At 67.6% G+C, this 12528-nt stretch overlaps 1 protein-coding gene across 7 annotated transcripts in view; it reads left to right on the top strand.

The window, feature by feature from the left end:
* Positions 1-12528, top strand: part of CAMK2B (calcium/calmodulin dependent protein kinase II beta) — an 82577-nt gene that overhangs the window by 61944 nt on the left and 8105 nt on the right. For 3 of the 7 annotated variants that reach the window (XM_040644462.1, XM_040644460.1, XM_040644458.1), the window contains exons 9-16: positions 2319-2413; positions 2553-2675; positions 3120-3203; positions 3756-3798; positions 9364-9404; positions 9521-9592; positions 10851-10895; positions 12411-12459. In XM_040644462.1, coding sequence (XP_040500396.1) covers positions 2319-2413; positions 2553-2675; positions 3120-3203; positions 3756-3798; positions 9364-9404; positions 9521-9592; positions 10851-10895; positions 12411-12459 — 552 coding nt within the window. Of the gene's footprint in view, positions 1-2318; positions 2414-2552; positions 2676-3119; positions 3204-3755; positions 3799-4766; positions 4842-9363; positions 9405-9520; positions 9593-10850; positions 10896-12410; positions 12460-12528 lie in introns of all 7 variants that reach the window. The other 4 variants (XM_040644463.1, XM_040644461.1, XM_040644459.1 and 1 more) reach the window with 2 other exon arrangements.

The following is a 12528-nucleotide window of genomic DNA, read 5'->3' as shown; positions in this document are numbered from 1 at the left end:
ACCCCCGAGGCGGTACCGTGCTGGGTTTGCTCTCAGCTGAGGTGGGGGGGAGCAGAGGGGTTTGGCACCGTGTCAGGGGGTTGCGAGGGAGCCGGGCAGGAGCGGGGGTCCCCAGCCCTTCCCTGGGGCCGAGCCCACCGAGTGCCGCTTTGTTGGCCCTGAAGTGTGGAAGTGCTGCCCGGCCACCTCAGGTGCAAGGGGAGTGGGGGCCCCGCAGCCCCACTTATGTTGGCAAAATGAAGATGCTGAGGGGCCTCTGGGCTGTGCTGGGCAGGCAGGGCCCATGTCTCCAGCATGTGCCACCTGTGGTGACGGAGCTCGTCCCCAGCCAGCTGCGTGGGGCCCGGGGAAGCCCTGGTTTCTGCCATGGGGCTGGCATCCTTCGCGGGTTCCGAGGGCCGCGTGTCTCATTCTGACACCTCAGGGTGACGAGCAGTGTTGACACGGTCTTTCTGGCGGTGTGCGCCTTTCTCGGGGCACTGAAATGGCAGTGTGGTCTCAGTGGGCCTGCCCGTCGGGAGGGCGGCCTGGGGCGGGGGCTGGGGGTGCTCGGAGCCCCGGGAGGTCAGGGACGAGGAGGTCCAGAGGCCCTGAACTCTGAGTGCTCCGCGCTGACCGCTGACCGCGAGAGGTGGCCAGGCCGGGGTGGGAGGGCCCTGTGGACAGGACCAGTGCATAGGGACCGCCGTGGTGCTCCCGTGGGACAGGGGACGAACGTCCTTTCAGCTTGCCCGAGGGCGCTGCTCTCTGAGGCAGGGGGGCCTGCGAGGGGCCTTTCCCACCTGTGGGCACACGACAGGCGGAGCCAGAGGGATGGGGTGGGTGCCACCTCCTTCCTCCTGGTCCTCTGGGGGCGCCTCCTCAGGCAGCCCCCCACCGGCCTGGAGCACCCCAACACGGGACATGGGGAAGGCAGTGCCTGCCCGCGCTGGTGAGGTGCACTCAGGTCTGCTTGCCGCACTCCGAGTTCTCAGCCTGGGTGTGACAGCTCCCCTCTGCCCCCCGGGGGTCACGAGGAGTCCGCCGGGGCAGCACCCCGTGGTGGGGGCCGGAGGGGGTCCAACCTGTGCGCCCCAGCCTGCAAAGCGCCGTCCCGTCTGTTGCGCTCCCTTCCCTCCGTGCCCCCGCGTGTAACCCGCACCCGCACCGGCGGGCCGCCTTGTCCGCAGCCCGAGAATCTGCTTTTGGCCAGCAAGTGCAAGGGGGCGGCCGTGAAGCTGGCGGACTTCGGCCTGGCCATCGAGGTGCAGGGGGACCAGCAGGCATGGTTCGGTGAGTGTCCGGCTGGCCGGCCCAGGCGAGGGCGGGGGTCCGCTGCCGTCTCGGCCCTCACGCTGCCCCTCCGCTGTCCCCAGGGTTCGCCGGCACGCCAGGCTACCTGTCCCCAGAGGTCCTGCGCAAGGAGGCCTATGGCAAGCCAGTGGACATCTGGGCGTGCGGTGAGACCTCTGTGGAGGCGGGTGTGGGGCCACGGGGCCACTTGGCCACAGTGGAGGGAGCCCTGCGCCCGTGCCACTTGCACCGTGCCAGGCCCGCCCCTGGGCTGCCGCCAGCCGGGAGCCCCCTCCCCACACAGACTAGAATTGCTAACGTGACCTTGGCTCTTGCTGAAAAGCCCACCACCCCAGTTCCCTGCCCCTCACCCAGAAGAGAGGTCTGGGCCAGAAGGATGGGGGGGGGATGCAGACCGCTGTGGCAGGGCTGCCTTCTTGGTGGGGGTCTCAGGGCGGAGCTGAGCCCAGGACATGACACTTGTGTTCCAAGGGCACGGGGATGGGCTGTGGCTGGGTGCAGGGTGTGGGTGGGGGCTGCCAGGCACAGGGAGTGGGAGGCTAGAGGTGGAGGCTGCAGGGGGAGGGGGGCAGGGAGTGGGGGGCTGCTGGTGGAGGCTGCAGGGAGAGGGGGACAGGGAGTGGGGGGCTGGTGGTGGAGGCTGCAGGGGAGGGCAGAGAGTGGGGGGCTGGTGGTGGAGGCTGCAGGGGAGGGGGACAGGAAATGGGGGGCTGGTGGTAGAGGCTGCAGGGAGGGGGCAGAGAGTGGGGGGCTGGTGGTGGAGGCTGTAGGGAGGGGGCAGAGAGTGGGGGGCTGGTGGAGGAGGCTGCAGGGAGGGGGCAGAGAGTGGGGGGCTGGTGGTGGAGGCTGCAGGGGGAGGGGGACGGAGTGGGGGGCTGGTGGTGGAGGCTGCAGGGGGAGGGGGGCAGGGAGTGGGGGGCTGGTGGTGGGGTGGGGGAGGAGGCTGTGGGGGAGGGCCAGGGAGTGGGGGTGGAAACTGGGGGCGGGGCAGCAGCGTGAGCCCCCTCCCCCTCCGCTCTGCGCAGGGGTGATCCTATACATCCTGCTTGTGGGCTACCCACCCTTCTGGGACGAGGACCAGCACAAGCTGTACCAGCAGATCAAGGCAGGAGCCTACGACGTGAGTGCTGGGAGCCGGAGGCAGGGAATGAGTGACAGCACCTGCTTCCCAGAATCGTGACCCAGCTGAGAGCCCTCAGAGGCTCCTGCCTGGGGAGGGGGCTCCAGACTCCCCCTTTGTGTGTTGCTTCCTTTTCTAGTTTCCATCCCCCGAGTGGGACACGGTCACTCCCGAAGCCAAAAACCTCATTAACCAGATGCTGACCATCAACCCTGCCAAGCGCATCACGGCGCACGAAGCGCTGAAGCACCCGTGGGTCTGCGTAAGTCGCCCGGCACGCGGGCCCTGGGTCCCCTCCTTGCCACTAGTCGTCCCCCCGGGTCTCCTGGGTGCTGCGCGGCCTGGGGTTTGGCACCCACTGGGGGTGGCCTCTGTCTCTGGGAAGGTGGGGGCTCCGGGTAGAGGAGGTCCCGTCCTGCGTGTGAAGGGGTGGAGTGTCGAGGCAGACCAGGGGGCCTGCGTGGGGGACACAGCGGCCAGCGGGGAGAGAAGGGTGAGGGTGGGGGGCGCAGACAGGTGGTGAGGGGTGGTGGGCTCGGGGCGGGGCAGCAGGGGGGACAGCTGGCCTCCTGCTGCCGTGGGTGGCTGGTGGCTTTGGCACAAGGGCCCTGGGGGGGTGCCACGGCCCCCACTTTCGAGACCCTCAGGGACAGAGCTGACCCCCCTCGGAGCTTCTGGCAGGATGTGACGGCCTCTCTCCCCACAGCAACGCTCCACCGTGGCCTCCATGATGCATAGGCAGGAGACTGTGGAGTGCTTGAAAAAGTTCAATGCCCGGAGGAAGCTCAAGGTGAGATGTGGGCCCCGGCGCCCGGCCCACTTGCCCCACGGTCGCCATGGGCTCTCCCGCCCAGGGATGCCTGTGCCCTCGAGGGCCCCAGGCTGGAAGCGGCCAGAGGGGTCCCAGCAGGCTGGGCAAGGGGAGACACTGGGGTCCCAGCCATCTCGACACCATCCCAGGCCAGATGTGTCGGGGGACCCAGCCCCCACACGGCAGCAACACTCAGGGTCCCCTCGGGGTTCCCCACGCCCGGGGCTATGGAGGGGCTCCTTGCTTCAGTGTGAGTGAGTGGGCAGCCTCGGACCCTGGCGGGCCTGGTGAGGAGAGCAGTCTAAGCAGCCGGCGGGTGGGTGGGGAGGAGGCGGCCAGCAGGGAGCTGACCTGTGGGGGGCCAGCCGGAGGAGCCCCAGGGTCCAGAAGCCCTTTAGAAGTTGTGCTCAGTGGGCAGCCACTGTTTTCACTCCGGAAGTAGGGGGCTGGTCCCTGTGCAGCTGGTGAGTCTGTGGACTCTCGCTCTGCAAGGCCGGGGTGTCCCGGCCTCAGCTGCGTGTCTCTCCCCAGGGCGCGATCCTCACCACCATGCTGGCCACGAGAAATTTCTCAGGTGAGAACGGTCTTCTGGAAGAGAAGGCTTCTGAACGACCCGCTGCCAGTGGCCTGCCCCTCTCTCACACCCCCTGGCCCTTCTCCCCCACCGCTCAGCGGCCTGGCCTCCTGCCCGCTCGGGGCCACGAGGCCTGGGCTCCGTGGGCAGCACCCCGGGGTCCGCCCCCACCCCAACCCAGTCCTGTCTGGGAGACCACCCGGCACACGCCCTCGTCCCTGCGTGTTGGGTCTCTGTGTCCTCGCCTGACGCCCTCGTGTCCTCGCTGCTGCCGCCTGGGCTGCAGCTCTGTGTGTCTGTCCAGGTGTTGGTCGGCACTTCTGTGGCCTTGTTGTCCTGAGCCCTCTGAGCACCCGTTCTGTGTGTGGGAGGGAAGAGGAGGACCCGGGACCTCTCCGCCGAGCTCCGGACTCGCTGGCGGCTGCCCGCCTGGGGCGCGGAGGGTGGGCGGGGCTGGGGGCGTGCGGCTGCTCGAGGGGGTCTGTCAGCGACCCCAAGGCCAGGGGCCCTGGCAGGCCCACTGGGCACAGTGTCACCCGAGGGGCAGGTGTCCCCCTGGCTGTCCTGTGGTTGTCTGTCGCCCGCGTCATGGGGTGCGGGAGCGTCTGGGGTCCGTCCCTGTTCGTCTGCATCCAGCACCCATCCTGTTCCTTTGGCTGTGATACTGTGCTGCCGGGACCGGGGGGCATGTGTCACACCAACACTAACGGGTCCTGTCCTGTGCGCACGCCCACTGGGCGCCAGAAGCCCCCGCTGGGGTTTTCTAAGGAGAAAGGAGGCAGACGCTTTCCAACTGTCACTCAGTCTCGGTCCTGTTCCCACTCTCCTGTGAACGGGACTCTGGAGCCATCCGCCACCCAACTGTGGACTCTAATCTTCTTCTGCTTCCTTTGTCTCTCCCCCTCCCTTCCCCTGCCCGACCCCCGTCTGTGTCCGCCCCTCCCTCGTCTCTAACCCGGTGCTAACAGTGGGCAGACAGACCACCGCTCCGGCCACAATGTCCACCGCGGCCTCCGGCACCACCATGGGGCTGGTGGAACAAGGTAGATGTTCTTGACCAGGGTCTCGCCTGTCGGCATGCAGCCCCCTCGCTGCACGCAGCTGCCGGCCGGGCCTCCAGAGCTGCCCCAGAGGCCCCGGGAGCCCCTGCTCCCGCCGTGGACAGGTCCCACACGGAGGGCAGGGCGGCAGCCCCCGCTGTCCCAGCAGCCTCGGACCCCATGTGCTAGAGGGGCCAGGCTAGGTGACCCCTAAGCCATGCCTCCTCCCACATGCATTTCACCGAACCTTGGTCCTGGCCCCTGAATCTAGGGGTCAGAAGATCCCTCTGGTCAGAGCCCTGTGCTCTGTGATCTCTCTCCCCGCTTGTTCATCACGACCCCCGTTCAGAGTGACCTTGACCACCCATAGGAAGCCTCAGGGCTGCTGCTGGGTCTGAACCCTGAGTGGGGGCCCCGGGGGAAAAGGCATGGGGGCAGAGGCCCTGCACCATGAGAGCCCTCTTGCCAGCACCATGCGCTCCCCCCTGCCTGGCCCGCCCCTGCCCCCAGGCACCTGCCCTGTGCTGCTCCCCGTCATTCGCATGGAGCTGGTGGTCTGCGCTGGGTCCGATGTGTGCATGTCTGCCCTGTGAGCCCCAGGACAGGGGGGCCTCAGCCTCCCCCCCGCCGCCAAGAGAATGTCCTGTTGGTTCTTTCTACGAGGCCCCCAGCCTCCTCCCAAATGTGTGAGGGCAGAGGCTGGTTCTGCCGAGCCGCTCCTTCCAGGAGCCTCAGGCCGGCTCCTGCCCACCCACCTGTGAGCTTAGCCAGAAGCCCTGAGGACTAGCGGACCCTAGGACCTGCCAGGGGGCCAGCCTGAGCCAAGGGCGGTGTGGGCTTCGGGTGCACAGAGCCCGCTGCAGCCCAGGGGCGATCCCAGGGCTCCCCAGACGGAGCCGTGGGGCCTAGTTTTCTGCTGGTGCCTTGTGCTTCGGCCCCAGCCAGCCAAACCCTCCAGCTCTTGCCTCAAGATCCCACAGGGGGCGTATTCCCTAGCCGCCTCCTCCTGGGGGTACTCCGGGCAGGGCCACCCTCAGGAAGGACGGTCTGCACCCCTCCTGTGAGCCCTGTGGATGTGTCCAGCAGGCAAGGCCCCCGGAGGGCGGAGGGCCGTCCTTAGCTTCCTTTCCAGAGCCTTTCCAGAGTGCATGAGGGGAGGGAGGGCAGGGAGCCAGGAGCCTGGGCGCCCCCCGTGAAGCGCAGCTGCCCAGCGCGGTGAGCGAGGCCTCTGGGCTGCTCTCTGCCGGGGCCCCTGCCCAGAGCCCACCCGCCTGCAGTGGATGTGCAGACTGCATGAGGCCGCGTGCATGCACAGCCCGCCGCCGGGGCGCCCAGGGCTGCTCTGTCCCGGGTGCGGTCGGTGCATGTGGACGAAGCCCAGCATGGCTGTCCCGGGCCACGAGTGAGGGGATGAGGCAGAGGCTGGGCTCTTGGGCTGAGGTCAGCCAACTTCAGCCAGCGGCACTGGGCGGGGGTCTCCGTTTCAAGGCCATCGCCCCTTTGGGGGGGTACAACCTCCTGGGTGACATAGCGCCCCCGCCGGAGGAGCCCGAGGGGTCTCTGTAGAGACGAATGCTGCAGGTGTCCGAGCGTCTTGGCCTTCCCGGAGAGGAGGCGGGAGAGCTGGGGGCGGGGGGCAGCCGTGGCCGGCCTGAGGACCCTGGTGGGTGCCGCAGAAGGTGTCTGCTTGTCTACCAAGGGTCTGCTGGGCCCCCCGGGGCTCTTGCCACAAGCTAATGCATCTGACTTGAGAAAGCGTGGTGGGAGCACCCTGTGCTTTTGACTGCCAGTGTAGATGGGGTCCACAGGGCCCTGGAGGCAGTGAATTTTGGGGAGGCAGTGAATTTTGGGGAGCCACTTGCAGGAGGGGCCCGGCCGTGTGTCCACACTGCGCCCAGACTCGCAAACGCTGGTTAAAGGGGGTTCTTCAGGGGAAGTGTTTGGGGATTGGTTAAGAGGCTCGGTGTCTGTTGTAAGGCCTTCTGGAGCCTGGGCCCTGGTGGAGCCGTCTGAGTCCGCAGAGGGGTGTTGCCGTCTTGACTAGCATGGTGTGGACAGTGGGTTTTGAGAGTCAGGGACTGAGGGGGAACCCTCTTGAGACCCAGGATTTGTCCCAGGGTCTCCATCTGCCTCCGCCCAGGGGCCAGGCAGGGCTGGCCGCGCCTCCTCTGGGCGCTGGGCGGGCCCTGGCCTGCACAGGCTCTGACGCCGAAGCTGCGTGGTACGGCAGGGCCCATCCTAAATCAGGGTGTGGGGTCAGCTTGCCTGCCTGCTCGGCTGCCGTGATGCGTGCCTTCGGGATGGGCTGGGTGGCCCCTGGAGGAGCCCTGCACCCCGCTGGTCAACCAGCAAGGACGGGGGGCCTGGGCTCTGCGACTTCAGCATGACTGCACTTCAGGGGAGGCGGGGTCCCCCTGCGCACTGGACATGGGGAAGGGAGCAGAGGGGTGAGGTCGGTGTGGGTCAGGAGTGAAAGCTCCCCGTCTGCGGGGCTGGCCTGTCCCTCCGTGGTGAGTTACTGGGAGGCGGCTTGGAGCTGCCCCCCTGGGGAGGTTTCCAGGGTACCCACAGTGGGCAGTGGGCCTGGGGAGGTGGCATTTTTGGTCCTGGGATGCTGATGGGTTCGGGCCACCAGGGCATCAGGGCATGGTCCGGTCCAGCCTCACCAGGGTGGGGAGGATGTGGTGCAGGGCGGGCAGGCCTGGCGGGCAAGGGAAGGGGGCGGCCTGTCATCCCTTCGCTTACTGGGATCCTGGGACACTTCTAATGGGGGGAGCCCCGCCGTGAGGACCAGGGGGACGGGCCAGGGAGTGGGCCTCTGGTGACACATGGCCCCGAGGATCCTGTGGGGAAAGCCTTTGAGAAAGCTGACGGGTTGTGGGGCTGGAGACCGTGCCCAGGGTGGCTCTCGGATGGCCCCACGGGGCTCTTGGCCAAGCATATCACCCATGTCCCTGCCCAGAGCCCCGAGGGTGGCGAAGGGCACCTTTACGGAGAGGAAGGCCCTTGGACCCTGACAGTGGTTCTCAAACCGAAGCAGCGTTAGGGTCCCCTAGAACAGATGGCCCCCCAGCCCCGGGAGGTCTGGGGTGGGCCTGGGCGCAGCTCCTGCGGCTGCCGGTGCGGGAACCCCACTTTGAGAACCTCTGCATCTCCCTGGGTCCAAGTGTGCACAGGGGTCTGATGTCACAGCCTCCAGGGGTGTTTCCCTCAGTCCAGGGTCCCCCCCGCCCCCCGGGGACCACCTCGGGGCAGGCAGCCCTGCAGCTGGGCTGGCTGGCTGGAGCTTGTGAAGCCCGCGGCGGGGTGGGGGGGCTAGAGGATCCCTGAACCCCACCCCTCCGACGTCGGCCCCGGCGCGGCTTCTCTAACCTGCACAGGCAGGGCAGCGCTTGGCTGGGAGCGCGGGTGGGGTGGGCAGGACCAGGCGGGGTCCTGGGCTGCACACTTGCACCCCTGCCTGACCACACGAATCTTGTTTTCTTTCTTTCCCTCACTACTACTCCCTCCCTCCTCACCTTTCCTTTCCTGGAAGGTAAGCTGACTTTGGTTTGGCAGTTGTCCAATTAACGCTAACCACGGCGGAGGGCCCTGATGCCGGGGGACTGGGCGGGGGGCGGCGGGCACGGGAAAGGGTGAGGCAGGGGCCGGGCTGCCCTGACCTCTGTGCGGTTGTGTTGGGGTGAGACGGGCCGTCTGCTGGGCGTCCCACAGGTGGGGGGAGCCGGGGACGCGGGTGGCCCTCTGGAGCCTTCCCCGTGGGTGTCTACCCTGCTTAGCCCACTCAGAGCCCGGGGGCCTCAGGAGTGGATGGAGGGGCCCGTGTTGGGGCTGGTGCAGCCAGAGCAAGGCCAGGAAGTGACCCCAAGGCCAGGACTTCCAGGACTGGTTCCTGAAGAATGAGGCAGCCCCTTGGGTGCTCTGAGCCGAGGGCCTGGGCCCGGGGCAGAGCTCTGAGTCCTATTCGCTGACGGAGGCGGCCGGGAGGCTGGTAGCAGGCAGGCACCTGCTGCTGAGACAAGCCCCTCCCTGTCTGGGTGGGTGGCCAGCTGCAGCCCGCCCCTGCCCGAGAGCACAGGGAATGACAGGCAGATGCCCACCACCCCAACCTGGTGCCCGTCCTGTGTTCCTATCTGGGGTGGGGGAGCACCCTGCCTTCTTGGCAGCCTGCATGCTGCCTACAAGCCGCGGGGCCCGGGTGGGAGGGGAAATCTGGATGTCCTCCAGGGTTGTGGAGAATGGCCAGGGGGAGGGGCCTGTCCTGGGGATGAGAGGTTTGGGCAGCCTTGGGCCTCCTGCGGGCCTTCTCCAGGATGGCCAGGCTCAGAACTGGGGACGGATCTGCTTTCCCCCCTTACTGACCACAGAAGCCACCCTGCCTCAGGACCTGGGGTCGCCTGCCTGCCCACTGGCTCTTGGGGATCCCCAGAGCCTGGCTGGCCTCTGAGGTCCACTCACACAGAGGGGGTGGGTAGTAGCGGGCCCCAGGCCCTTTGCTCATGTTGCCTGTTTCCTCCTAATGCAGCAGCCAAGAGTTTACTCAATAAGAAGGCGGACGCGGTGAAGGTGAGTGTGGCTGGGCCTCCCTCCCTCCGTGCAGGGCAGGCTGGGAAGGGGTGTCTCCCCCCCCCGCCCCCGCACCTGCCCCGTCTCCTCCTGACCTCCTCTTTTTCTCTCCACAGCCCCAGACAAATAGCACCAAAAACAGCGCTGCTGCCACCAGCCCAAAGGGGACACTTCCTCCGGCCGCCCTGGTACTGAGCCCCTCAGCCCCCTGCTTCCCGGCCCTCCTGCGCCCTGGCTGTGTGGTGGCCACCTGTCAGGAGGCCTGGGGTGAAGGTGGGGTCCAGCCCCAGCCTACCTCCGATGGACAACGCCTGGCCCTTCAGCTCCTCCTTGCCGCTCGGGTGTGGAATGAGGGCTGAGCCCCATTCAGGGGTTCTTGGGCTGTGCAGGGGTCTGGCCCGATGTCCCGCCTATGGTCAGCAGTGAGAGGCTTTCAGGGGGCACCGCTCTGTGCTGCTGTGCCCTCAGCAGGCCCACCCAGAGTGTCCAGGCCTGGCTGCTCTGCAGGGGCCTGGCCTGGCGGGGAGACACTCGGGTGCTGCGGGGCTGTGCCATCTGGGAGGTGAGGGCTTTGGGTTCTCCCAGGAAGAATGGAGGGGTCTGGTCTTAGCTCTGGAGCCCCCCCAGTGATCTGGACGGAGATAAGGCCCCTTGGCAGTTGGCCTGGAGATGACCCAGCAGCAGCCAGGGCAGCCTCCCATGGGAGGCCGTGTCCCGCAGGCCCCGAAGCCGCCGGGGAGACACACCCCTGTGGCCATGCCAGCCCGTGGCTGCCTGGAGGGAGAGGCCCAGGGGTTTCTGGCTGGGAAGGAGCAGGCAGACACAAGTTCGGAGGAGCCTGCTAGCTCTGGCCCTCTCGCCGGTGGGGGGTATTGGAGGGTCCTATCCAGGGGCTCCCCCAGCTGGTGGCATGGGTTGTGGTGGTGCAGGGGTGTTGTGTGCCCATGGTGGCCCGTGTAGAGCCGGCCGCCCCAAGAGGTTGGGGTTTGCTGGTGCCCAGGTTCCGAGTTCGCGCAGAGCCACGTGGTGTCCCCAGGGAGCCCAGCCCCACGCTGCCCACAGGAAGGCTAGGCTCGCGAGGTGGCCGTCCAGCACGGGGGGCAGCCTCAGCCCAGGAGGGGAGGGTCCCACACAGCCAGCCCCATCTCGGACCCCATCCATCCCATATGCCACCCCCACCCCCATGACATCTTCAAAACCGTGCCCCCCATCCCGGGGCAGAGGGTCAGGCAGCAAAGGGAGGGAGGACCTCTTTCCCCGCCCGCAGCCCCCATGCTCTCTACCGTGCTCCGTGGGCGCACATGCTTCTCTCTGGCCACCCTGGGCCCGCCGGGCCTCCCCAGCCAGCTCTGCCTCCTGCCATCCTCGCTCGGCTGCCCTCCTCCCCTCCACCCACCCCCTCCTCTCACTTCCCTCTTTCCTTCCTCTGTGCTTCTTCTTCCGTAGGAGCCTCAAACCACCGTCATTCATAACCCCGTGGACGGGATCAAGGTACTGCTGTGCCCTCTCTGCCCCCTTGGGAGCCTGCGCTCAGGCAGGAGCCAGGCCCCCTGGCCAGGCGCAGATTGGGGCGTTGACCCGGGGAAGCCCTCGAGCTAAGAGTTGGGGGGAGCAGGCGTGCAGGGACAGGTGGCAGGACAGAGGCAGGACAGAGCCCCACACGTCCATGGCTGCTCCCTGGGGACAAGGCCCTAGGAGCTGCCCTCTCGGGCGCGGCTGCACCAAGCCCACCGTTGACGGTGGGGGCCCAGAGCAGGGTCCACGTCTCAGGACCCTCCATGCTGTCCACCCGGCCCCGGCCGTGGTCAGGCCCCGCACAGCGGGGAGCCAGGCGTGCAGGGCCGCCTCCGGGGGTCCCAGGGGAGAAGGGCCAGGGAGGAGGGAGCAGCACAGACGCCCTTGGCCTCACCCATTGCTCACCTCTGCCCCCAGTGCTTCCTGCTGAGCCAGCCCGCCGCCTCCGCTGCCGCTCTGTGCTCTGGCGTCTCTCCCACCGCATCGGCACCTGCGCCCGGGGCCAGAGAAGGGGCTGGCGCTCGGGGTGGCGGGAGGGACGGTGGGCAGCCGAGCTGTGTTTCTAGGACCAGCACCCCCCGCAACACACACACCCGGGTCTGCAGTCAGACTCCCACCCAGCCCTGGGTTCCTCAAGGGGCCCCCCACACCCTGGTTGCGGGCCAGGACCAGGGGCCCATGGGCCAGTGCCTCTCAGCCCGCCCAGACGCAAGGTGCTACGAAGGGCGTTCTCCTGCCTTGTGGCTCGGGACGGGTGCTCCTTGGACCCCGTGTCTGGGGTGAGGCTCCTGTTTTCCTTGCAAGGGGCCTCTAGACAACCTTCTGGGGTTGTAACATGAGCCCCAATTCTACAACCTGCAGACCCCCCATCTCTGGGTGGGGCCCAGAGCAGGGTGTTTGGTCAGGGGGCCAGAGGGAGGCCCTGGGGGACTCTTGTTGGGTTGCTCTTTCTGAGGAGCGAGGAGGCCTCCTGGGAACTCTGTGACAGGTGATCGGTACCTGGTTTCTGTGTGCGGCGGGAGGTGCCGGGGCTGCCTGTCGACCGTCAAAGGCCCCCTCAGGGATGAGACCGGGCCTGGCTGGACAGTCTAGGCCTGAGGGGCAGGCGGCCCCTTCTGAGGCAGGAGTTGTGGGTATGGCTGCATCCTGCCGGGGCCAGCCAAGGCTCTTGAGGACCTCCTGGAAACTTCTCGCCCTGTCTGCTGACGTGCACAGGCCGGGGGGTGCCTTTCCACTTCAACGGGAGTCCCTGAGCCCGTTTTCCTCTCTTACAAAAGAGAGCACAGGGAGTCTTTCCTCCAGTTGTGTCTGGTCGGGAGAGGGCGCCGTCCAGGCCCCTGGCCATTGGGCATGTGAGCGGCCGAGCCCTGGGGCCAGCACGAAGGCCCAGCACCGCCTGTGGGATTCTGGGATGGGAACCTCCAGGCCCCGTGGAGGCGGGCTGGGACCGAGGCCTCATCCTGACCCGCTGCCTCCCTGTGTGTCCCCCAGGAGTCATCGGACAGCACTCACACCACCATAGAGGATGAGGACACAAAAGGTACGTCGGGAGAGCGGGGCAGCCGGGCGTCTGCGATGTGGGCAGGGCGCGTCCGTGGGGGGGGGGGGG

The sequence above is a fragment of the Ursus maritimus genome, unplaced genomic scaffold (assembly GCF_017311325.1).
Source record: "Ursus maritimus isolate PB19 unplaced genomic scaffold, ASM1731132v1 scaffold_3, whole genome shotgun sequence".
Lineage (NCBI taxonomy): Eukaryota > Metazoa > Chordata > Mammalia > Carnivora > Ursidae > Ursus > Ursus maritimus.
The sequence above is the reverse complement of the archived record's forward strand: the minus strand, read 5'-3'. Positions and strand labels throughout refer to the sequence as shown.